The sequence below is a fragment of the Callorhinchus milii genome, unplaced genomic scaffold (genome assembly GCF_018977255.1).
Source record: "Callorhinchus milii isolate IMCB2004 unplaced genomic scaffold, IMCB_Cmil_1.0 Scaffold3, whole genome shotgun sequence".
NCBI classification, from domain to species: Eukaryota; Metazoa; Chordata; class Chondrichthyes; order Chimaeriformes; family Callorhinchidae; genus Callorhinchus; species Callorhinchus milii.
The window spans coordinates 48,952,611-48,979,844 of NW_024704744.1; the positions used below are offsets into that span (position 1 = coordinate 48,952,611).

General features: G+C 39.8%; 1 protein-coding gene across 3 annotated transcripts in view; it reads right to left on the reverse strand.

Moving 5' to 3' along the window:
- The window catches only part of klhl32 (kelch-like family member 32), a 98,840-nt gene that overhangs the window by 25,902 nt on the left and 45,704 nt on the right, over positions 1 to 27,234 (reverse strand). For all 3 annotated transcript variants that reach the window (XR_006084963.1, XM_007892935.2, XM_007892936.2), the window contains exons 6-7: positions 20,927 to 21,025; positions 8,970 to 9,185 (exon numbers count right to left, since the gene is read on the reverse strand). Coding sequence is in view for 2 of the 3 variants with exons in the window: in XM_007892935.2 (XP_007891126.1) it covers positions 8,970 to 9,185; positions 20,927 to 21,025 (315 nt within the window). In the remaining variant the exon portion in view is untranslated. The remainder of the gene's footprint in view (positions 1 to 8,969; positions 9,186 to 20,926; positions 21,026 to 27,234) is intronic.

The window sequence follows — 27,234 nt, forward strand, 5'->3', positions numbered from 1 at the left end:
AAGCAGGAGAGCCTCGACCTTGTTAACATTCACTGCAGGAAATTAGCTCTCATCCGGGACTTGATATCCGACAAGCAGTCTGTGAGGCCAGCAGTGGTCCTGGAGTCAAGGGTGGAGGCAGAGAGGTACAGTTGGGTGTCATCTGCATACATGTGGAAGTTGACCCCATGCCTGTGGCGGGGCTGGAAGAGAAGCCGTAAGTGGCGACAAAGTGGAGATGGTTGGACAGGTAGAATTCTAATCAGGTAAGGGCTAGAAAATCCAATGATACAAACCATAGCCAAATGCATATCAAGATATGCCTCTATACTACGATTTAATTTTTAAAGTGTATCAATTGCTTCTTTATCATGGTTCAATCTTGTTTTTTGAATGATTTTTTAAAGATTTTTTTTACTTTTACTTTACTTTTACCAAACACAATACAGTAATGATCATTCAAAAGTCTGCTGAAGAACAGAGAACTATTTTAATGAATCTTAAGGAACACATGAGCTTTAAGACAATATTTTCAAAACCTCTAGGGCAATTTTTAAGAAAATTTAATATTATGAGATTAATTTAGCTCCAGAGGATACAAAAACAGATTTCAGTTCACTTGTCTGTATTCTCGATTCCGCAACTCATTCACGTATTGAAGTTGAGGCATGAATTTCTCACACTGCTCATTAACTAAACAGAAGCAAATGATCAAGAGAGCTGCAGGTAATCATCACTATGACATGTCTGATTGTCATCTGATTGCAGTTTGTTTCTGAGCTGTTAGGCCATGTTACCACATACTGGGTTCTCCAATCTTCAGCACATGCCCCTGCTATTGAAGCACAGGACTCGGCAGAATGTCTCCAGGCAAGCTGCTCTCTGCCTTTAATTCATCTGTCCTTTCCCCCACCCCCACCCCAATTTCTCCTTGCATGGCTAACAACCTTGGATGCTGCTATTCTTTTTTGTGGGATTGAGAATGCAGAAAAGTCAATGAGCACTTTATTAAAGTCAGAGAGCTTGGTAATGAACAATTCAACAATTTAATGAGATTTCGTAGATCTGTCTCCAGCCTGCCCATCAAGTTTCACTTCTATATAGAATCCTGACACTAATCCTGCAGACTATCCAATCTGCACCCAAGGCTGCATATTAGATTCTTCCATGGTATACTGCATTAACAGCATAACCTCAGTAGAAATGCTGAAACTTAACTACACTTGAGACATTATGGTTCAGTTGATTTTATTTTACACTGTTAGGTTTACTAAAAAAATTACCTATTTATTCAGACACTGAAAATAAGCACTTATGGACCACTGAACGCATAATTGGTGAATAATCGTTCTTGTCTATTAATTCACCGCTTGGATCAAAGACCAAAATGCAGCCTGAGGGACAGCAATATAGGAATCTGTGTAAGAAACATATTAGTCACTCTGAAAGCAGACAAGCATTCATTCTAAACACCCAGCATTAAGAAATAGATAATAACTTCACCAAACTGTACCCTAAATGTACAATGTCAATCAATGGATAAAAGTAAAATCCCTGTTCGCCCGTAGAATTTTCAAAACAAAGACTGGGTTTATTTCAGGAATTTTTAATTTGCCATCATCAAGGATATTTAAGGTTTTTATTTTAGTCTAATTCTTGGACTTCATTTAATTAATCTAGTTAGTTTTTTCGGCTGTATTGTGAATAAAAAGAGTCTCAGAAATCTACAGGCATCCTCAACATACTTAAACTGGTCAGTCATTATATCACGGAATTACAGGCAACCTAGATTTGTGGCTTTAAAAAAATCTAAAAATGCAATAATTACAATTAATAATAAAAGATACTAATCCTGGATTCCGACAGTATCTTATCACATCATCAAAATATCTCATAGCTTGCACAGGATTTACTGTAAACCATAGTGACAAAATTTTGTAGGCGAATGCAGCAGCTAATTTTCACGCAGCAATACCCCATAAACAGCCATGAAGTAAATGATTATTTTCTCTGGTAGAAACTCGCTTTTCTTTTCAAATAGTGCCATGGAATCTTCATCATCCACCTGAACAGGGAGATGGGACTCGTAACAGAAACAGAACTACTGAAATGCAATGTGAGTAACTTAATCACATTTAGTTTTTATAAATAATGTGTCTGGACTTCATAACCTACATTATATTTTTGTTAAATTAAAAAAGTAAATAGAAAGAAAATGTAATACAAGATAAACAAAACTATGCAGAATTATAATTTTCATGGGCAGAAATCAATATCAATTGATGAACATTCACTATGGGGCATTATGCATTTTCCAACCACATTTGCATTTTATATTGTGGTCTCCATAATAGATATTATTCTTCCAACAATGAGTAGAATGTTTTTAAAGATACCAATAAATTCTGAAAACTGGGTCATGTACAAGAGGGGTCTAAACTAGGATAGTCTCAAACTGGATTCAAGCTAATTCAGATTTCTGTTTGCAAATATTGCTGGAATCCTCAATTAATAGTTCTCTTTGCACATCTTTGTGCACCAACAAAATTAAATTCTCCACAATGTATATTATATTTGACACTCTGGACCACTCCATCCTCCTCCACCGCCTCTCCTGTCACCTTAAACTTTAAGGTTCTGCCCTTGAATGGTTCAGATCCTATCTCTCACACCGGCTCCACTTTGTCTCCGCAAATGGCTTCTCTTCCACCTCCCACACTGTCTTGTGCAGTATTCCTCAGGGCTCTGTCCTCAGTTCTCTCCTCTTCAACCTGTACATGCTCCCTCTTAGTGAACTTCCACATATATGCGGATGACACCCAACACTATCTCTCTGCCTCCACCCTCGACCCCAGGACAACTGATGTCGTGATAGAATGTCTGTCTGACATCAAGTCCTGGATGAGAGCCAAATTTCTACAGTTGAACATCAACAAGACCGAGGTCCTTCTGATTGGTTCACGCCAGCGCCTCCACACCTCAGGCACTGGCAGCATCAGCATCCGAGGATACACACTTCATCTCACCAAGTCAGTCAGGAACTTGGGCGTCTTGTTCGACCCTCAACTGTCCTTTCTCCCCACATCCATGCCATGACCCGCTCTGCCTTCCCCCAAACTCCGCAACATTGTTTATATTATTATATTAACATTGTTTATATTAATTATTATATTAGCATTATTTATATTATTGTTTATGGGTGCCCAACACTGACTCACCCCTCAGGCCGCAGAAACCCTCATACATGCTTTCATTACAACCAGGCCTCGACTATGCCAACGTCCTGCTTGTCGGCCTTGCTAATTCTTCCCAGCACAAGCTGCAGATCATCCAGAACTTTGCAGTTTGTGTCCTCTCCCCAACCAGGTACCGTGACCCCATCACACCCACCCTCACCCGGCTCCACTGGTTCCCCATCCCTAGGAGGATCGAGTTCAAAATTCTCGTCCTCAAATTCAAGGCCCTCCATGGTCTTGCCCCCTCCTACTTCACCAACCTGCTAACCCCTTATCAACTTGTCCGCTTGCTCCACTCAGCAGGCTCTGGCCTGCTCCATGTGCCCCACCATCGGCGGTCGGGCCTTCAGCCTCTGCCCCCACCCTTTGGGACTCCATCCCACATTCCCTTCGCTTCGCTCCCTCCCTTGTCTCCTTCAGGGCACAAGCCTCAAGACCCTTCTCTTCGACTGTTCCTTGGCCCTCCACCCTCCCTGATCCCAACCGTCCCCCCCACCCCGAGTCCTAATCCCTGACTGTTCAATGCCTTGGGGAGTCCTCCTGACGTGAAAGGCATTTTACAAATGTAACTTTGTTATTGTATAATAACAGATAATGTTGGAGTAAATTACAGGAACAGAAGGACACATTGAATAATTTAGTCTGTCTGAACGCAGCATCCATTCCATATTATAATTTCATGAAAGCATTTACTTACAATTCCTAAACACACTAATGTATTTAGGAATGTAATGAGGGGAGTGTGAAAACAATGCAATATGGGCTGCAATACTCATCACCAGTAATATAGTATATTGTGTAAAATTTCACCCTTCTCTGTGTTGAACCATTCTAGTCCCACCCCTTCCTATTTTCATCACAGTGGTTGGGCCTGACTCTGGCTTGCAGTATTTTTGTGCTGGTTCTCATAATAATAATCCTTGCATTTGATATAGCTCTTTATCATGTCTTCTAGACGTCTCAAAGCACTTCACAGAATATACTGTAAAGTGAATTGACTGTACGTTTTGTGGGCGAAACGCGGCAGCCAATTGCGCACAGCATTGTCTCTCAAACAGTTGTGGACTAAGTGACCACATTTTTTTTAAGGGATTATTACCCTGGAAAAGCGATCCTCCAATCGACTAACAAGCAGGTTCCTACTTACTACTGGGTAAACAGAGGCATGTGGAGTAAGGAAACTTGGCCAACATTTCGCCCTGCCTGGAATCAAACCCAGGTCCTCTCATTTGCGAGGTGAGTGCTCTAACCACTGAGCTACAGGAATACCAATTTAACTCAGATGGAGATTAATCAATGAATCAGTGAAGCAACAATTGAATGTATTTTGATTCTTGCTCTTATCCCTCTACTATTGCAACTTAATACCTTACTTTTCTGAATTTCCACAAAATACAAAGAACAATTACTTATTAGTAAATTAGTTGCAGACTAGTGTCTATGTCGCAAGATTTTGAAGCAGGTTCACTTAGGACTGAACTGACTTAATGAGACACATCAGAACAACAGCAAAATTTATATTGATATAGCTCATTTGATGTCAGGAGATCATCCCAGTAAAGCCACACAGATCTACAGTGATATAAGGATTTTTTTTTAAAAAAAAGTAATTGGGAGTGCGCCCAGCTTCATAGAATAATGCCACTGAAGCAAATCTTGCAATAATCTAAAAACATGTTTTTTTCCATCGAGATTTTGAGAAATTATTAAATGTAATTGAATAAACCCCATTTAAAGTACCGTAAAATATTGTCCGTTAAAGCTTTGTAGGGTGGGTCTCGGTAAAATGATCTGTGTGGGTATCAATTTCTCCAATCTTATTTTGGAAAACTAAAGTCAGCTGAAAATGCATGCAACTCTACATCAGACAAGGGTAAACAGTTGGATTACATATACTTTAACCCAAGGGAAAATACAGCATAAATGCTAGATTACAAATAGAAGGACGTTCAATGCTTCCACTGAATCATGTGTGAAGTATCCTGCTCAAGCTACGTAAACATTCTTCGTGAATTCTGGGCATACCATTCCATAGATGGATCTCAATAAGATGTATTTGAAACAAAAATGACAAGTGATGGGTGGAGCAGAGGGTGGATATGGTGAATGTCCCTTGTCCCCTCTGCTCCACCATTGGCAGCCGTGCTTTCTACCGCCATGCCTGGAGACTCTGGAACTCTCTGCCTCAATGCCTCCCCCTTGCCCTCTCTTTGTCTGTCTTCAGATCACACCTGAAGACCTTCCTCTTCGATTGTGTATGGTGGCCGCCCCTTTCTCCCTCATTCAGCATCAAGCTGTGCCGATGTTAAGCGCTCCAAGATACTATCCAGTATTTAGGGCACTATTTACATTTGCTTTTGTTGTTTTAGGTCTTTTTAAAGAGGATTGAGGGATGACTACTCCGGATTTAAAACAATGAAGCATTTATAAAATTGAGTTGTTGATTCATTGTTCTACCTTGTAGAAAATTTAAGAACTAAGTAAAAGCACATTGCCTCAAAGTAAAGAACAATATGTGTTTTTGATAAAGCAAATAGTTCCTGGAAAGTAAAAGATTCAAGGTTATTAGATGATGAGATAGATGTGTTGAAATAATAATAATAATCCTTTCATTTGATATAGCACCATTCACATCGGGAGGACGTTGTACAGCACTTTACATGAGATACTGTAAAGTGTCTGTATTTTGAAGGCAAACGTGACAACCACTATGTGCACAGCAATGTCCCACTAATAGTGATCAAGTGAATAACTGATTCTATCTAGAGGATTGTTGCCCAGGATACCAAGAAAAGCTCTCTTCCATTTTTAAACAGCGCTATGGAGACTTTAACGTCCACTTGAATAGGCAGACAAGGCCTCGGTTTAATGTCTCATCCACAGATGGCACCTCAAACAACACCTGCTGCACTGCATGGGAATGTCAGAATAGACTGTATAAATTCAAAGTCCCGATGTAAGGGCAACCTTTTAACTCAGAGGCAAATGTGCTACCAACTGAGCCAGGCTGTCACCTGACATACTGAGATACTGAATGGACCAGTGATCCACTCCTGCCTGGCAGTGTTATGAAACATACCAAGAAATAAAAGACAGCAGAGAAAAACAGTAACCAAATATAGTATGGTGTCATACAGGATCAATTACATTAATGTGAATATTACATTTGTTTGTTTCTGCTGGGCAGGGCTTTTAATAGGACACATTCCTTTAGTTAGTCACTTGGGTTTCTGTTTGGCCCTATCTTGGTACTTAGTGGTTTGTTAGAAATAACTAAAAACTAGAATGATCAGTTATGCTTCACTTAGGTAAATAATTATTTTAAAAAAAACAATCTGGTTTATACAAGGGATACTTCAGTCAGAAAGAAAGAGTTGGAGATATAGTGAACAAAGTTATGAACAATAGTAAACAGGAGGGTAGCAGGGTAGTTTCTTGAAATGTTTAACAACACATGGCTTGATGCTGAGCCGGAAAGGAGAGGGGGAAGGGGGAAATGCCCGAAGGCATGGTCGAAGAGTATAATCTTTAGGTGCGATTTGAAGATAGGCAAAGAGGGGATAAGATGGAGGTTTTGAGGGAGTTCCAAAGATTTGGGGCATGGAGGCTGAAAGCAAGGCCGCCAATACTGGAGCAGAAGGGACAAGGTACATGCGGAAGGCAATGACAACTGAGCAAGGACACTGAGTATAGGAGTGGGATGTGAGCAGATTGGAGAGGTAAGGAGGTGCAGGGTGTGAATAGATTTGAAAGCGAACAAGGATCTTGAAGGAAGAGAAGGTTAAGGAGTTCAGAACCGCAGGTGAGAAGGTATTTATGGGAGTCAAGAATTTGTATGTGTGAATTGTTTCATTTTGTAATCCAGGCATTCCCCTTTTTCAATCCTTTCTGTAATACAATCACCAAACCAGAATACTGGTGAATAAACTAAAATTTCAAAACTTATCAGAAATTGAACTGCAGTACACTTGAAAATGTACTGAAAGAAAATCGAAACCAGCATTGTAAACTACTTACACCTTATATCTGCTGGAAAGAACACTTTCCTCAATATTAACCTAGAGGATTATCAGCTTTCTCCCTCCCCTTTCTCCACACAAATAGTAGCAGTTTGATGATGGTCTTTTTTTATAAAAAAGATAAAATGTTGGCAAGTATATGCTTGAATGATCACGTCTGTACTTGTGAATTGTTTCACTTTGTAATCCAGGCATTTTGTTTTTCAACCCTTTCTCTTATATGATCACCAAAGCAGAAGCTTTGAAGGATGCTTTTCAGCCTAAAATGAATAGTCAATAAGCAATTAGTACAAAGCCCTTGTGTTATTTGAAATGACTTTTCAGTGTCTCAAGGAACTAGAAGCGAAAAGGATAAGGTTTCTGCTAGAAGATTAAATGGCGACTTTCAGTTTTAGTGTTTGAAGGACCTCACAAAGATGCATCAACATCTTTGGCAAATTGTGTGACAGATTGGAAATATCCTCTTATTTTTCTCAATGAGCAAGGTGTGGTGGACTCCAAACTGTCAAACAGAACATCTAATACCTTATTTTGATTTACAATTTACATCCACTACAGACTTTTAATTAATTTTCTTTCAAGAAAATAGGACAGGAATTGGGGACTGATATCTTCAGCATGATATATCCAGATGTGTAAAACACACATTTATACAAATATTTTGTGATTTTATCCAGACAATGCAAAAATCTTGTAAATGACCATTTAAAAAGGTTTTTTTATTAAAATTAGATAATTAGGTTTGCGAGTGGGATTGACTTGGATAGCTCTTTTCAGAGATGGCATAGACATGATGGGCCAAATGGCCTCATTCTGTGCTGTATAATTCTATAATTAATGGGAAGAATTTTGATGTGTACTATTATGCATTTTAATGATTAACTTCAATCACCTGTTAACTCAGTAAATTAAATACTTTTGCAATAATTTTTAACATAGTGCTTTTAACCGAACTGAGAAAGAAGTTCTGTGGCAAAGGTGAACATCAATGTTGTGCACTAGAGTAGGGAATCCTAGGCTTTATAAATGGGAATATAAAATCAACAAAGTTGATGCTTAACTTGTATAAATTATTAGGTATGCTGTGTGAAAATATGGTAGCCATTTAGGAATCCTCACTTTAGGAAGGGTATCAGGACTGCAGAGAAAATGCTTTGAGACGTCTCAATGACGTGATAAGGTGCTATATCAAATGCAAGGATTATTATTATTACATGTTGGACACAATTTTTAAAAAAATAACCTATTAACCGTACAATGAAAACCAATCAACTGTATAAACAAGACATAGATAAAGTCAATGTCCTTCTGTTATAACGTAATGAATAGTTTGAAGAACAGATTAACAAAGAAAACCAATTTAAACTTTGATCAAATCCTACAACACTTAGAACTTTATCAAAGTTCACTTATCCAAGTGCAAATCTGTGGAAGCGACTAGTGAGTTTGATCACGTGTAATTATCACTTCTTCATTTGAACATGATCATCACTCATCGATTATCTTCTCAACTGTGAATCACAACACGATAACCCCAACCGCTCTCTAATTGAAATACTTGACCTCCCCTCCCACCACAAAACTAAATTTCAGTTTCAGTCCCATTACATTTTTCTATAAGTCAAAATTATTCTTCACTGTAATGAAAATTAAGGCTCTATACAAAGATGTTCTTGACAATAACAAGTCATGAGAAAACTCATGGGGAATTAAATATCATTCTATTTTTGCTTACCTGCCAGATCTCTTCCTCACTCAGCGATGTGAGACGGTCACTCTTTAAGACTTCTCGTAGGAGCCGATAGGGAAGTGCCATGACCTCCTCAGGGTGGTTCTTCAGCAGATCAGAAAGGTGTTTGACCAAGAAGTTAACCACTGCCTCCTCAAGCAGTGTAAGGTTAAAGAGGTCAGCAAGTTTGTACAGGTCCAGATAATTGAAACTAGTCAGTTCCTAAGGTGAGAAAATAAATGTTCATTATTACATATCTTATATGATCATACATGCCTGCTGTGATCTATTGTACATCATTGGGCAAGTTCCCCCTAGAAAAGTGACCCTCCAATCGAATAACAACCGGGTTCCTACGTCTTACATACAAAGGTGTGTGGAGTAAGGAAATTTGCATAAAGTTTTGCCCGGCCCGGGAATCAAATCCAGGTCTCTCGCATTTGAGGTGAATGCTTTAACCACTGAGCTACAGGACTCCACAAATCATATACCAAATGCAAGGATTATTATTATCATTGTTTGGTAATTCTGGGATTATGGATATGACAAAGTGGTTTGTTACCCTTTTGTGAAAGTCACACCACTAAATGAGTGAAATTCTCTACATACAACATACATACATGCCAGTATATGTCTGCAATTCGTCACAATAAAACAAGTGGGATGTAAAGGGATAGAACACAAATCATAGAAAGTAAAACTGAACTTTTACAAGGTCCTAGCCCAACCTCCTGCACTTCATTAAGGGTATCTCGACATTGGGTGCAATAAAGGACACCTAGATTGATTCCTGCAATTAGGACACCAGAGTTATGAACAGAAGGAAACCTGGATTGCTCAGACTAAAGTTAAGCTTCAGGAGAGATCTTAATGTGTACAGGAGAATGGGGAAAGAGCAGGTAAATGGAATTGAAAGGATTACTCTTAAACGAGCCAACATAGACATCATGGGCTGAACATTATCTGAACCCTGAAATTAGATTATAGTCTTGTTTCTCAGCATCTTAGCATAATGGTCACATCATTAGTATAATACAATTCTTGGACAGTACGATTTTGCTGCAGAGACCGTGCTAATGAAGGGCAGCATAGGAGTACATTTTGCAGCAACAAAAACTCTTACACCTAAACAACATTCAGCAGGGATTCGTGACAAAACAATGAAGATAATTGTTGCTCAGAAAAAAAAGATTCAAGGTTATCTAAAGAGAAAGAGAGTTACGCCTAGTCAGTTTCCAGAAGTTCAATTACAATTTTGTGCAAGGGTGAACATTAGAATTTGTTGGAAGTTTTCTCAAAATCTTAACCTTCTGATCCACAGGTGAGAGTGCTGCAAATGTGCTAGTATGCTGGTTAATGACATGACAAAACATGAAGCAAATTTTAATTTCACATGAGTCACGTTGCAGGTCAAAGTGCAATTAAAAAAAAGTTATTAAACAAGCTGAAGATCATTTTATTCTTTTTTAAATTAGAAGCACCACTACTTACAGAAAAGCTTCCTGTAACATAGATAGTCTGTATAATAAATGACGCAACATGCATTTTATAAAGCCAGTAGTCCGGCCTCTCAGCACAGTATAAGCTTTAAGCATGGTTCACAGAGATAGCTTTACAGGGAGAATCCAATATACCAACATCTGAGGGTATTTGAAGCAATTTATTCACCATTTAACTTCTCCCTTTTGAATTTTACTATATTAAACATTTAATCATAGCTTTAGTCCAGCGTTTATCCAACCAAACTGGGGCACTTAGCCACAGTGAGGTCCTTTGATTGATTCTGTTCTGTATGCATCTCCAGTGAATAGGATTCTGGCTCTTTCCAACTCAAGAATGTAATGCCTGCTCTGTGAACATTAATCACCTGCACTTAATGGGACTCAGAATTTATCATATAATTCATGCAATACCATGCATCGTGGAATAGCAAACAATGAAAATAATGGTCAAATTTCCTTCAGTGGAAAAAAGCAGACGATAAAAAAATCTCATTGCCTAGAAGCCCATAGCAGCTGTAGAGTGCCACTGGACAATTAAATGGCAATTTACAAATAGTGTCTGGAAAACAGCCTTCTGGATTGGGTCATTTTGCTTTGACTGTTCCTGTTCCAAGGATCAGAACACTCTGCATTGCTTCAAGGATGAATGCACCGTGCTGGGCAAGTTAGTTTTATTAACCCTTTGGGGCTTGATTTTTTTTTACACAGTCAGTTCTTTATGATGATTCTGTGCAACATTTATGGGTTGGGTTAACAACCCATGTGCAACATTTATGAGTTGAGCTAACCATGTTATTAACAGTGACAAGCCGGCAAGATATTGACAGGTTAAAAGATTGGGCAGATTTGTGGAAAGTGGAATTTAATAGAGAAAAGGTTTGCAAGGATGATACCAGCAATGAAAGAATATAGCTTTGAGGAGAAGCTAGAGAATTTAGCAGTCTTTCTATTGGAGCAGAGAAGGTTGGGAGATGGTATGATCGAGATGTTTAAGATAATGAAATGGTTTGAACGGAATAATCATGAAAAATCAATTTCCACCAGTAGGGGACTCAAGGACAAGAGGGCACAGCTTTCATGATTGCGACTTGAGAAGTAAAAGGAGAGTTTTGGAAGATGTGGAGTCATTTACCATGGGAAGGGGATTGTTGGAGTTGAATCGACTGGGACATTTAAAAAAAAATTGGTCAAGCAAATATAGAAGAAGGGTTTTAGAGGTGACGGAGCAGGAGCAAGGAACTGTGTTGTACACGTCTATGGTTTTATGTGTAAACACACATATCCAGAGGCAATTACAGGTGTATTTAAATATGCAACTAACCAAAAAACCATCAAGGAATCCTTTACATTGGTTAATTACAAAATGAAGAACATCTACAATTCCCTCTGGACATATGTTTGCACATAGTTAGCACACCCCACGATTTATTTTTGTTATAGTATTCTTCAAATGATCCAATCACCTGTAATCCTTTTCATTAATTACATAATTAAGGACATTTATATGGGTCTGAATATGGTTAAGCTTTGGGCTAGATCTCATTACTTACATACTGTTATTTTTCCTGATAATTAATTACAGATTATCACTTTTTTTGTTCCACTGGGTGTCTGACACACACGGAAGCCAATTGCCGTGCTGAAGCATCCAAATCAAACTACTATGAGTTCCACACAATAATACTAGATTATGTACATTGCACATTTGTACAGAAGCTGTACGATACAATGGTTATGCCTTCAGATATTATGCACTGACTTTACAGAACATGCTGGTCATGAGAAACTACAGATAAAGCAAATACATAACAAAACCATGTGAATGCTAGTCAAACAATAGTAATCAATAATAAATAAATAATCCTTGCATTTGATATAGCACTTTTTAAGGCTTCTAGACATCTTAAAGCGCTTCACAGAATAGACTGTAAAGTGAATTGTCTATATATTTGTGAGCAAAATACGGCAGCCAATTGCACACAGCAGTGTCCCACAAACAGTTGTGGATTGAAGTGACCAATTTATTACTGGTTTTTTTCTTGAGGGATTATTATCAGGCGTGTGGAAAATGGAAATTTGCCCAAGGTTTTGCCCTGCCGGGAATCGAACTCAGGATTTCTTGCTTCTGAGGCAAGTGCTCTAACCACTGAGATACAGGACTCCACACTGGACTACAATGCAAAGAAATGAAAATAAAACACCACCGGAAAGATTACAGATTTATGAGGCTTAATGCATGGCTTTAACTCTGATCCCAAATGCAGCAATTTTAATTCTTATAACTTTTATTGAGAGTTTGTAAATATAATTTTCCCAATATTAAGTGACTTCTGGAAAATTGAAAAATTGCAATAGCTTGTTCACTGTTTTCACCTTACCCAGCCCTATTGCATTTGCTTCTCTGGCTTTTTACTTAAACTATTATATTCAGCTTTCACACACCCCTAATGAATTTGCTTATACTAATCTGCAAGATTTCATAAATTTGGCATAAATGGCACATAAATTTGAGTTTCATACATGAATCCCTGACTATATCAACCAGGATATTTTATTTTTTTAAAAAGTCTTTTATCTTACAGATGCAGAGATTTTTTTTGCAGAGTTACAAGGAGTCTGGAGCTCCACAGGCGAGATAACTGCTAATCTGATACAAAACAGTTGGAAATCCTGAAAATTGGTGTATTCCTCACATGCAGATGACAGCTAAGAAGCATTTGAGCGATCAACACTCAAAGTATCCTGATCTGTTCCTGAGATGCTCGCTGATGATGTTCCTATGCCTAGCATCATCTAAGCAGTTCTCTTCCTGGAATGGCCATCTTCACACAGGGGGAATGCACCTCAAGGAAAAACATTATAAATATTTCCTGCAATGCAGTTTGCAGATTAGTTTAAATTGAGGAACTTTCTCTTTTTACTCCCCACCCACCACTCGCAAACTTTTACAAACAGACAAACTTAATATTGTCCAGGCAACAAGTAAATAGTCTCAACGCAGATTGGGTCAGGATGAAGCAAATTGACATTTCACTGCTGTTATGCTATAGTTAAAGTATATCTGTGTTACATACTGTATGATTGATACTCTCAGTTTGCCAGTCAAAACCTCATGTGACTTATGCATCACATTTCACAGCATGTAAATTACTATATATATATATGTTATATATAATACACACAAATGGTGCTTGTTTCTTTATCACTCAAGTTCTGGGGTCATTGCTTGCTTATAGGATAATATTTGTAACCCAGTGATCATCACTAGGACTTCTCACTGTATTCATTAGCTGTCTTTAAAAATGTAAGGCAGCTGCAGGGCAATACAGGAAGAGGAGCCACTGTGTATCCTGCAGCAGACACCTCTTTCAGATCACGTTCACAACATAAAAGTACTAAACTAATGGTTCTTAATGACAAATTAATGCTTGTGAATTAAAAATACACTTATAATGGGGGAAGAGTAATTTACTATTACAATATCATCATTGGACATGCTCCTTGTTTAATAAGATGTATTCAATTCCGAACCTAATGACTGAAATATGAAAGAAAGGAGATGAACCTTGCAATTTCTCTTGCAAGTCTGTCACCTTATTTGAAAGCCTAAGGATAATTTACATTTGAATGATAAGAAATGACCAAATTTACAATGCACTGCAATAAATGATTGTTTATGCTAAACAGTGTGCATTTATAATAATAATCCTTGAACTTGTTATAGCGCTTTATCACGTCTTTGAGATGTCTCAGAGCAATTCACAGAATATACTTTGAAGTGAATTGACTATATTTTGTGGGCGAAACGCAGCAGCCAAATGCGCTCAGCAGTGTCCCACAGCAGTCATGGATTGACGTGACCAATTTATTATTATTATTTTTTGAATAAATTATTGCCCCCGAAAAAAGCGATACGCCAATCGCCTAACAACCGGGTTGCTACTTACTGCTAGCTAAACAAACAAGTAAACAAACAAATGCCTCGTGTGAAGTAAGGAAACTTGCCCAATTTTTGCCCTGCCATTTACTCTAAAGACAATCTGCTATCCTTTCCTTTTAATATTTGCAAACTAAATTGGTTTTAATGTCAAAAGTAAACCAAAAGCTTCTTTAAACCTGAAAGAAAAAGTATTTTTTAAAAAATATATACAATGTGTCCCTCGGATATAGTGGAACAATACTGCCATCTGCTGGCTGTATTGAAACGATGAATGAATGAAACAAAACTAAATGAGATAGGAAATTGAAAAGGAATGCATCTTAAAGGGCACTGGGTGCATGAAAGCATCTGGCAAACAATTTTCCACTTGCAAACAATTGCTGGATGAAAAGATGTAAATCATATTTAAATTCATCATTGCACTGTCATGTCAAGGTGACGAAAATGACCAAGGGCCCTTCTCCCTTTCTAAAGAAGAAATAAATCCTCAAAAAAATCCATTAAGGCAACACCATTTTAAAATCAACATACAGATACATCAACCAACACTTCCAAAGTATAATGAAAATGTTTTACTGTTTCAGATTTAGCAGTCATATTATGAAGATCTTTAAATGAAAACTGAGGAAAGATTTAACATTGAATTGGTAATGATAATCCTTAGACTTGATATTGTGCCTTATCGCATTGGAATGCCTCAGATTGCATCACAGAGTTCACTGTAAAGTGTAGTCTGTGTATTTGGAGGCAAATTCAGCAACCAATTTTCACACAATAATGTCCCCAAAACAGTTATGAAGTGACCATTTTTTTAAATCTGGGTTGGCTAGGACACACTCCCCCAGCATTGTGCTGAATGTCAACTTAGACTGTGAGCTCAAAGTACCACTATGAGGCTTGAACCCACAACCCTTCTGCCTTAGAGACAACAGTACTGCCAACTGAGCCAGGCTGATACCTTAAAAACTAGTGCAATATATTGCTGCAAGATGAAGGAGAAGAGGAAAGACAAATGGTGAAAATATTTTCTGTACACACATGCACAGAAAGGAATTTCACATATTCCACAGTTTTCAATTATTCTTAAAACTTTTGATTTCTAATCAGACATCCACCAGATATCTCACATCCAGAAGTTGTGACCAGTTGTTAATATTCAACTGAAACAAAACATTTCACTAGTTATATTTTAAAAACAAGGGATATATCTGGCATATCCCAGTTCTCCACCTCTGTTTAATATCACCAATATTAATATTATTATTATAACAATCCTCGCATTTGATATAGCTCCTTATCACATCTTCGAGACGTTTCAAAGTGCTTCACAGAGGGCGAAACACAGCATCCAATTTGCACACAACAGTGTCCCACATACATGGATTGAAGTGACCAACTTATTTTTTTTTGAAGGAATTATAACCTCCAGAAAAGCGATTCGACAATCAACTAAAAACCAGGGTCCTATTTACTGCTAGGTAAACAGAGGCTTGTGGAGTAAGGAAACCTGGCCAACATTTTGCCCTGCAAATTATAGGGGTGTATAAAATTTAAATGGGATTGAAAAGTAAACCCAGAGCAATACTTTAAGAAACACCAAGGCACTCGGTTTTGACTTGTAAATGGTAATTTCAGGACAGATACCAGGAAAATTTTCTTTACTCAAAGGGCAATTAAATGACTGTAACTGGTTGTCAGTAAGGGTGGATGAGGTCAGACATTGCTCTCATTTAAAAAGATTCTTTATATTGCAATGGGAAGGATAATAATAATAATAAACCTTGCATTTGATATAGCGCTTTTCACGTCAGGAGGACGTCCCAAAGAGCTTCACAGAACAGGCCTTCTTCATCCAAGCTAATCTTATGATGTTCCAGGATCTGAAACCATTTTTGTCCCCCATTCTTTTGTGAAACCTTAAATGTTGTACTTTATAGATGTAGCTATAACTTGATACTTAACAGGTAGTTATTTTTCCCAGATAGTATTGACAGAGTATGACTTGCCTTGGTGACTGTGATCTTAAGTTCCCAGCACAAGTTAGATACAATTCGAGAACACATCGATGCCAGATAAGTTAACAAGCAGACTTCATCTCTTTTTACTGAGCACATTTGGAATGTATGATCATTTCTGGTGAACCAGAAAGGAACAAGTGTGAGAATAATCCCTGCGAATAAATGATTACAGCAAATTTGCAATTAATTCCAAAAGCTATTAGCTGTCCCCCCCCAAACCCCTTCTGAACCATCTCTTGTGCCCAATGCTTTGCTAAAATCTAAACATAATAATCTTTGCATTTGTTGTAGCACCTTATCACTCATCAAGAAGTCTCAAAGTGCCCCACAGGACACACTACATAATGGTGTGACTATGGGTGAACTTCATAAATGTAACATAATTTCATAAATGTTTTGTCAAAGAAATCAAATAATTTGCATCCACAATAACCTTCTATAAAGCCATGTTAAGCTCCTCTTACAATTCCATATTTCTCCAGAGCTCCATATAATACTCTTCATTTATTACGTAGCAAATATAATTTATTTGGGAGGGAATATTCTCATTTTTCTTCATAAATCTTCAAACCTTAGTCTGCCAGCCACAGCTTGACTTTCTGTTTCCTCTGTGGTGAATTGGATCATTATCTATCACAAATTTTCATATCGATGCAGGATATATTTGTTAGGTTATATGTGTAGCTCGTGAAGACTTATAATAATGCTGGCCTCCTGACTGGAAGTTATGTGTCAGGTATTTCCTTCTCCAGACAGCTGCTATTAAGAAGAAAATAATAGCAACAATATACAGCAACAACAATTTACATTTATGTGGCAACTTTCATGTTGGGGATGCATCTCAAAGTCTAAGATGGGGAGTGGGTAAAAGATAACAAGAGATGTTTAGATGAAACAGGCCCATTTAATCTCATTTTTGCAGAGCACCCATCCTAATGCCTCCTCCCCATACAATATTGAGCTGATTTGTAAATGAGTCTAGGGTCTTTGATTCAACCATGGTTTTGGTCATCTTGTCCTCTCCTTCAGCTCCCCCCATCCTCAGGCTCCCAGGCAATTCTGTAAAGTGCTGTGAGACATCCTCCCAACCTGAAAGGTGTTTGATAAATGTAAAATTGTTGTTGTGTACAAAATGTTTTTGAACCAAGAAGGCCAACTAAAGTAAAATTTAAATGTCTTATCTTTTAGATTCTCTACCAGACAGCTTTCTTTTATAACCAACCTTTATTCAGCTGCCTCCTTAAACACTTCACAATATTCCCCTTCCCTGCCCAGTCTCAGTTTTTTTTAAAAGTGATATGTCCGTGGATATAAGCATTCCTTCCTCAGGAAGGATGACAAAATAAGACAGCAAACAGAAATACCCATTATTCTTATGCATTAAATGCACTGCATTTGATATTTGTCCTTAAAGAATAATACTACTTGCATTTGATATACCAACACATTTTGCCCTCATTCGGACGTCTCAAAGCCCTTCACAGAATATACTGCAATGTGAATTGACTATATATTTTCCTAATGTGAACTAACATGAAATGCATTTAAGTAATACTGCAGACTGTTTTGTGGGTCAATATTAATACCATATTTTCATATTGTGCAGGAGGCAATGGGCAGCAAAATATTTTCAGACCTTCATAGGACTTTATTAACCTCATCAGCCAAAAACATCTCAATTCCATTTTATGAAAGCAGATGTGTGCTCTGCTATCATTGTGAATAGAAAAGTGTACATCTCTTTATATTCAGGATTGGAGGCTTGGGAATTAAATCTCACGCCACAGCAGACCAAAGCCTTCATTACCTGCCAAAGAAATCATGGAATTAAATGGAATAGAAAATAAACACTGAGTGAAAACCCTTAGGTATCCGTTTTTGAGTGCCTTATTTAGCAGCCATTCACAGTGAATTATCCTTCTCCAAACCTCCCATGTAGTCCAGAACCAGCAAGGATGAATTGTCATGGACTCCTGCAAGTTAATTGGCTAAGACATTCAGAAACACACACTACCTGTCATCTGTCATTGAACAGCATAGAAGCTTTCCTCATCACAGTAGATGTGGTCATTCTCTGAAGGAATACAGATGAGTTTAATCAAAGCCAAAACACTGAAAGTTCCTCTTACACCCTTTAGCAAGAAGGGTAGTAGTGGCTACGACACTGAACATCTTTAAAAAGCACTGTGATGCAATGGGAAGATAATAGAGTTGATGTTCTGAAAAAATGAAATCAATTGGATGAACTGCTTTTCTTACTGAGCTTCTTTTGTGATCTTCTGAAGTAAGGCGAAAATTATTTTACAAATAATGATTTTGACTGAGGTCTGAAATGTTGTTAGTATTTGCTGAAAGATAAGCATTGCAATTGGCTTCACTGTTGCCAGCAATGGACCGCCAATGAAAGGTTGACAATTCAAGAGCTCTTCTAATTTCTCTAACAAGTCACACAAAGATTTGTTTGCTAAAACGGAATCTTCCAAAGACGAAGCAGACCTATTTAAAAGATCAATATATGGTATGGCAACCAAACATACTCTATTTCAACCAATCCCAAACAATATACTCAGCATCAAAACAGCATTCAACACAAAATGCACTACTACACTGTCATATAGAGTCATGAAAACAAGATCAGTATGAGGATGAGAAGGCCATTCGACCCATCTGATCTCACTTATCCAGAACACTCATCCTACCTCCTCCCATCACAGCATCAAACTGTTTTAATTGATTCTAGTGGCCAGGCCTCAACCATCCTTCCCGGCAATCTGTTCCAGTTAATTGCCCTCAGAGTAAAGAAAAGCTTTCTGGCTTCTTTCCTGAAGATATTCTTTGAAATGCTAAACCCCATGTCCTCTTGTTCTACCACAGTCTTGGTACAACTTGAAGTACAACTCGGTAAAACCTGGTACAACTCCTGGGACGTCCTCCCAACGTGAAAGGCGCTCTATAAATGTAATTTTGTTGTTGTTGCTTGGCTCCTGGCAGCTCCTCACCTCAACCGCTGACATTATCACTATTCATGGCTGCACTCTTTACCTCACCAATACAAAACCTTGGTGTCCTTTTCGACCCTCAGATAACCTTCAAACCCCAATACCGTGACCCGTTCCATCTTTCCACACCTCTGCAACATTGCCCACCACCGCCGCTGCCTTTCATTGCAGGCCCTCCGAGACCTTGATCCACTCTTTCATTACATACCGGCTTGACTACAACAACTGCCTGCTCACTGGACCTCCCAACTCTTCCCTCCAAAAGTTGCAGATTATTCAGAACTCTGCAGCTTGTATCCTTTCCCACAACACACTCTGGGAACCTGTCATCCCCGTTCTTGCCTGGCTTCACATCAGAGAATCAAGTAAAAAACCCTCGCTCTTACCTTCAAGGCCCTCCACGGTCTTGCTCCCCTACCTCTCCAACCTCATAACCCATATCAGCCTGTCCAATCCCTCCGCTCGGCGGACACCGGCCTGCTTAAGCTCCCCTGCACTTCCCGCCCCATGATTGGCAGTCGTGCATTCAGCATCTCTGTCCCCACACTCTGGAACTCTATCCCGCAATCCCCCAGCCTCATTCTCTCTCTTGCCTCCTTCAAGTCCCGTCTGAAGACCTTCCTCCTCGACCGTGCCTTTGGCCACCCTCACACCCCCATCCCTCCCTGCCTTCCTCTTCTTCTGACCCAACTCCCAGCTTGGATCTAAATCCCCTGATTGTCCAACACCTTGGGATATCTTTCTGATGTGAAGGGTGCTGTATAAGTGTACTTTGTTATTGTTGTTGCTTGTAAAGTATCAATTTGGGTCCATGCCATGGAACCCAATTATAAGTAATTTGTTGGGATCCCTAGTGTCTAGAGTGAGCCGAGATGGAACAGTGCGACAGCAGGTTTGACTGCACATGTATTGATTGATCCTTCAATGCAATGTTCGGGAATCGCTGCATTGTCAGAGGTGTCATTACGTAAGAACATAAGAAATGCTAGACATAAAAAAAAACAAGGTCCATCTAGTTCGCCTTTCACCTTTGTGGCAGTCGCATATGTTCCGAACTACCTATGTACTATATCCCATAATGTTATTTCCTGAAAGAAAATGATCTATAAGAACATAAGAAATGCTTGATGAAAAAAATACCAAGGTCCAGGTCATTCTTTGTATGAGACATTAAACAAGATCCTGTTTGCCTGTCCAGATCCCATGGCACTATTCAAAAAGCTAAGGAAGTTTTTCCAGGTGTCCTGCCTGGCTAACAATCCCCCCTGATAAAATTGATCATGCGCTTCATGACTGTTTGTGGGACTTTGAGGTGCACAAAATGGCTACTGTGCTTGCCTACAAAATAAACAATCACTGCACTTCACAGTAAAATCCTGTGCTTTGAGACAACACAATGACAGCAACGACGTGATAAGGGTCTAAAGCAAATGCAAGGATCATTATTATATGATTGAGGACTAACATACTGCTGCAGTAACAGGCAGATAATTTTGGAGCTCACCTGGATTAGATAGTGGGAGCACAACTTGAGTAGCTCCAGCAGCTGAAGATGACTTCCTGCAGCAAGTACATCCTGGACTACACCAGGTTCCAAAAGGATCTGAAAATGAAATACTTAAGTCTTTAAAAAGGAATAACTGTGTAAAATAAATCAACTTTCTGCACCATGGTGTCATGGTTGCAAGTTTGTACCTGTAATGTGAATGCAGAACAGATGCTTTTAGTATTTTATAGTATTTTTATGCCCAGTTGCCTGGGGGCAGTCTCTCATCTCTATCTGGTGAAGCTGCTAGTCTTATGAAAATGATGAGTGCCTCCAGTAGAGCTTGCTGAGGATCAGTAATTCATCACTGAGGTGCAGTATATCCACAGTGCGGGATAGAGTGGGAGGACCACAAAGGATTGGGGCTACAGTCAGTCGTACTCACATGGGATTATGAGGAGACTAGAGATTTATTATAAATCAAGCTCTAGCTTCACCTTTTTAAATACAACAGGATAAAGAAACACTATTTGGCCTTATTTCTTACTTTGTCAATCGTTTGACCAGTTCATGATCTGTTGGTCAGTGCAGTGTATTTAAATGCCTTTTATGTGAAGCTGTTGCCTCTCACTCTCTGGCACATCTGGTGCGTGAGAAAAATTAGCTAGTCCAAATTGCTGTTTTTGTGCAATTATGGGTTTAAATTTACTGCAAATCCTAGTACATTAAAGGATATTAGGTACACTAAGTGAACGTGACGCAAATTGCATAGGCTATGGAGATATAACAGTAAATTGCCCGTGTATCATCTAAATCAGCAAAATGTTCTTATTACATTATTAACTCATCTTATTTAAATCAAATCGAATATATCTTTCACAAGAGTAAAATAAATAAATTGTTAATAACATTTTAAAGAGGATTCCTTCCATTACTGCTTTGAATTGCATTTCTCCCTCCTTTGAATTTCTGGCATTTTATTTTTTGCTTTTTTAAAAAATAAAGCTTGGAAGCAGTGAGATTGAAATCCAGTACTGTATTTCACACTGTAATTTGCTTACATGCCACTAGGCAATACTGCATCACCATCTAGTGGTAGAAATACATGCAGCAAGAAATCTTCAAAAAATAAAACAAAATTACATTTGTAAAGCGCCTTTCACGTTGGGAGGACATCCCAATGCGCTGAACAGTCAGGGATCAGGACCCGAGCATGGGGGGGCAGAGTTGGGGCGAGGGAGGGCAGAGAGGTAGGAGAACGGCTGAAGACATGGTCGAAAAGGAGGGTCTTCAGTCGTGCCTGAAGGAGGCAAGAGAGGGAGCAAGGAGACGGGATTGTGGGACATGGTTCCAAAGCATGAGGGCAGAGGGGCTGGAAGCCTGACTGCTGATGGTAGGATGGGTCGAGCGGGAGACATGGAGCAGGCGGAGCTTCCTGAACGGAGGGAGCAGGTCAGCAGATCAAAGAAGTAGGAGTGGGCAAGGCCATGGAGGGCCTATGAAAGTGAGGATGACGATTTTGAATTCTATCCTCTGAGGGATGGGGAGCCAGTGGAGCTGAGCGAAGGGGGTGGGGGAGGGGGGGGTGATGGCATCACAGAGCCTGGGGCGAGAGAGAACTCAAGTTCTGGATGACCTGCACCATGTGGAGGGAAGAGTTGGGAATGCCTACAAGCAGGGCATTGGCATAGTCGAGCCTGGTTGCAATGAAGGCATGTATGAGGGTTCCAACAGCCTGAGGGGTGAGGCAGTGGCAGAGTTGGGCAATATTTTGGAGGTGGGGGAAGGCAGAGCGGGTCATAATGCGAATGTGGGGGAGAAAGGGAAGTTGAGGGTCGAACGAAACGCCCAGGTTCCTGACTGGCTTGGTGAGGTGGAGTGTGCATCCGTGGATGCTGATGCTGCCAGTGATTGAGGTGCGGAAGCATGGGTGTGATTCAATCTGGAGGACTTTGGTCTTGTTGACATTCAGCTGTAGAATGGGTGCGAATGACACCCAACTCTACCTCTCTGCCTCCACCTTCAACTCCAGGACTACTGGCGTCCTGACCAACTGCCTGTCCGACATTAAGTCCTGGATGAGGGACAACTTTCTCCAACTGAAATTCAGCAAGACCGAGGCCTTCCTGATTGGCTCGTGCCAGTGCCTCCGCACCTCGTGCGCTGGCAGCATCAGCATCCACAGCTGCACACTCAACCTCACTAAGCCAGTCAGGAACCTCCTCATCGGCTTCCCAACTCTTCCTTCACAAGCTGCAGATCATCCAAAACTCTGCAGCTCAAGTACTCTCGTGCACCAGGCTCCGTGACCCCATCACTCCCACCCTCGCCCGACTCCAGTGGCTCCTCATCCCTCAGAGAATCAAATTCAAGATCCTCGTCCTCACTTTCAAGGCCATCCATGGATGACCTGCACCTTGCCCCCTCCTACCTCTCTGACCTGCAAACCCGCCCACTCCCTCCGGCCTGCTCCATGTCTCCCGCCCAACCATCGGTGGCCGGGCTTTCAGCCTCTCTGCCCCCATTGGAACTCCATCCCACAGTCATTTCACCTCATTTCCTCCCTTGCCTCCTTCAAGGCCGGTCTCAAAGACCCTCCTCTTCAATCGTTCCTTCAGTCACCCTCCCACCTCTCTGCCTTCCCTGACCCCTACCCCACCCCTCCCCCATGCTCGGGTCCTGACCCCTGACTGTCCAGCGCCTTGGGACTTCCTCACGACGTGAAAGGCGTTCTATAAATTTGATTTTTTTGTTGTTGTAGAGAGTTGGCTCTCATCCAGGACTTGATATCTGACAGACAGTTTGTCAGGACGTCAGTTGTCCTGGGATAAAGGGTTGGAAACAAGATTGTCTATAAAACAAGTCTACTGCAAAGAAAGCCACCAAGTTAGCTTTGGATCGATGGAAGCTGAGGTACCAGGGAGGGATGTAAAATTCAATCAAGTGGCAATCATATTCTTCACAAGCTAAAGGATGCTCCTATCCCCTTTGGGAAATTAGAATATTAATAATAAAGAAAAGGCAAGGAAATAGGATTAAAAGTTCTGCTGCATAGCCTGAAAAGGAAGGGCGAAAAGGCTGAATAGCGTCTAGTTCCTCTGTTACTATGACTAACAGCTAAGCTAAACCTGAAATCACTCTAACCATCAATTTCACTACAATTTTTTCTGTATGACCATCTTTCTTTTGAAAGACTGAGATAATGTGCCATATGTTTAATTTGTTGTGTCTCCAGTGTTAGCGGAATGAGCCATGAGCAACTATTAGACAAGCTAGGGCTATTCTATAAATTTATAAATGAGATTGAGAAAGTAAAATCAGAACAATTCATTCGGCTGCACTGAAACAGAAGAATAAATATCTTATATAGGTTTATAGTCGTAGAGTGCAAATTCAGGACAGACACCAGGAAGTATATCTTTACTGAGAGGGTAATTAATAATTGGAACAGATTGGCAGGAGTGCTATGATAGAAAGATAGTGGGATGGGTATTTTGGAAGCATGAGATTAAATGGATTGATAGGCCTTCTTCATCAAAACCTCTCTTGTGATCTTCTTGTGAATAAAACCAAAAGGTTTTCAAACTATATTCAAAATCATAGCACATTAAGGATCTAGCTTTGGGACATTGAGCTTATCAGTTTATTTAAAAATATGGCATGTTTTAGTGTTGGTTTTAGGTTAACAATATCTTCCACGTAAACAATACGTTTTATGTAAGATGATCATTTTGAAATGTTTCACAGAGAAACAATAATAATGATCCTTGCATTTGACATAGAGCCTTATCATGTCTTCTAGACATCTCAAAGCGCTTCACAGTATGGAGCAACAAGAAAGAAGGGGAGGAAGGAAAAAGTGTATGGTGTTAACCAAAGCACTGTCAAAGAGTTGGGTTTCTAAGAGGCTTCTGAAGGCAGGGAGAAGGTGCCAAAGGAATTCCCCTCCCGCCTTCCACAGGTCTCAAAGGTCAGTTGTGTGAAACGCTTTGAGACATCTGCCTGACATTAAATGCTCTTTGTAAAATTTAAATTGTTTTGTTTTTATTAAAAGGATCCAACTAACCTTAAATACCACATTCCTTCACTGTTAAAACACGTCTTTGTGCAAAATGTTACATGATCCGCAACACATCTTTCTATTTATTCTATTGTCACTGCCACTTTGCTGAGTCTGCTGCTTGATTCAATACAGAGTTTAGGCATTCTTTAGTGAGTCAAGAGTTTGAACATCTATTGATCCAGTACTGCGCTTTCACAGAATGGAAGAACAGAAAAATGACCCTGCAGTTTCACAAGGCTACCAGTTTGGGTCCTGGGTAAATATGGCTGATATAGGCTTTTCAATCTTAAAATAAATCAACATAAAAAAAATTATTTGCAGATAAGTCATTAGATTCAGACCAATGCAGTTCATTTGGGAAAATATTGTGTTTCAAGATCCTCACATTTGTGTTCAAATCCCTTCACTCTCTGGCACCTCCCCACTTCTCCGATCTCCTCACTCCCCAATCCACCACCTCCGCTCGACTGGCACCGACCGGCCTCCTGCTCGTCCCTCACACCCTCTGCCCCACCATCGGAGGTCTCGCTTTCAGCCACTATGCCCCGAAACTCTGGATCACTCTACCTCAATCCCTCCGCCTTGCCCCCTCTCTCCCCTTTTTCAAGTCCCACCTGAAAGGGCTTTACAAGAGTAGGGAAATCTTACTGCAATTGTATAGGGCCTTGGTGAGACCGCACCTGGAATACTGTGTGCAGTTTTAGTCTCCTTATCTAAGAAAGGATACACTCGTCTTAGAGGGGGTGCAACGTAGGTTCACTGGGTTCGTTCCTGGAATGAGGGAGTTGACCTACGAGGAGAGGTTGAGTAAATTAGGCCTATATTCTCTAGAATATAGAAGAATTAGAGGTGATCTTATAGAAACCTATAAGATTCTTAAGGGTCTTGACAGGGTAGATGCTGTGAGACTGTTTCCCCTGGTTGGAGAATCTAAAACTAGGGGTCGTAGTCTCAGGATTAAAGGTCAGCCCTTTAAAACTGAGTTGAGGAAAAATTTCTTCACTCAGAGGGTAGTGAATTTATGGAATTCTCTACCCCAGAAGGCTGTGGATGCTCAGTCCTTGAACATATTCAAGACTGAGATCGATAGATTTTTAAAAACTAAAGGAATTAAGGGATATGGGAATAGGGCAGGTAAATAAAATTAGGTTAGAAGAACAGCTATGATCTTATTAAATGGCGGGGCAGTCTCGAGGGGCTCCTGCTCCTATTTTGTATGTTCTTAAAGCTTCTTCTTCGACCGTGCTTATGGCCATTTCCCCCCCACACCATCCCCACACCCTATCCAGCTCGGAGTCAGGCTCCGCCACTTTCAAGCACTCTGAGACTCTACCCTGCGTGGAGGGCACTATATAAGTGCACGTTGTTGTTTCAACCTTTCTGAAACTCTTCCCTGCAAAACAAAATCAATAATGGTCTCACTGACTGAACATTAGCTTTGTGAAGATTTTAATTGCTAAAATCAGCAAATGGGGACTAAATTCCTAGACACAGTGAATATAAACCAAAGTATGCATTTGTGGATGAAGGCGGTGGTGGAAAGATGCATCCACAATCCTTTGGTCTTATCGAAAGAGAATTTAATCCATTTTTTTGTGAATCAAAAGAAAAACATATTGCAATCTCTCTGGCAAATCAAGTGCAAATCCAAAAACCACAAAACCTGGCTTGGTAAAGACAATACACCCCTGATATCCTACCCTTGGCTCAGTTGCTGGCACTGTCGCCTCTGAGTCAGAAGGTTGTGGTTTCAAGACGTGTCAGGACTCAGAACTTGTATAATCTAAGATGGCACTCCAGTGCAGTGTTAGGGATGTGCTGCATTGTTGGAGGTGCCACCCTTTGTATATAAAACATTAAACCAAGTCCCAGTCTGCTTGTTCAGAGGGCCATTAAAGATCACATGGCAGTATTCAAAAAGAGATGGGAGTTTCTCCCAGTGTCGTAGCCAACAATCCCCCAGTAGAATTGGTCAATCACTTTATTGTTGTTCGTGGGATCTTGCTGTGCACAAATTGACTGTCGCCCACAAAACACACAGTCGCTACACTTTACAGTACATCCTGTGAAATGCTACGAGACGCCCTCCCAACGTGAATGGTGTTATACCAAATATAAGAATATTAATATTAATACAACTCCAGCATAGACCTTGGGGGCTAAAGGTCCACATTTTGAAAATGTAAATGCAATGACCTTTGCAGGATCTCTTACAAAGAAATTTTACACAATAAATAACTGATGGCAATTTGGATAATTTCAA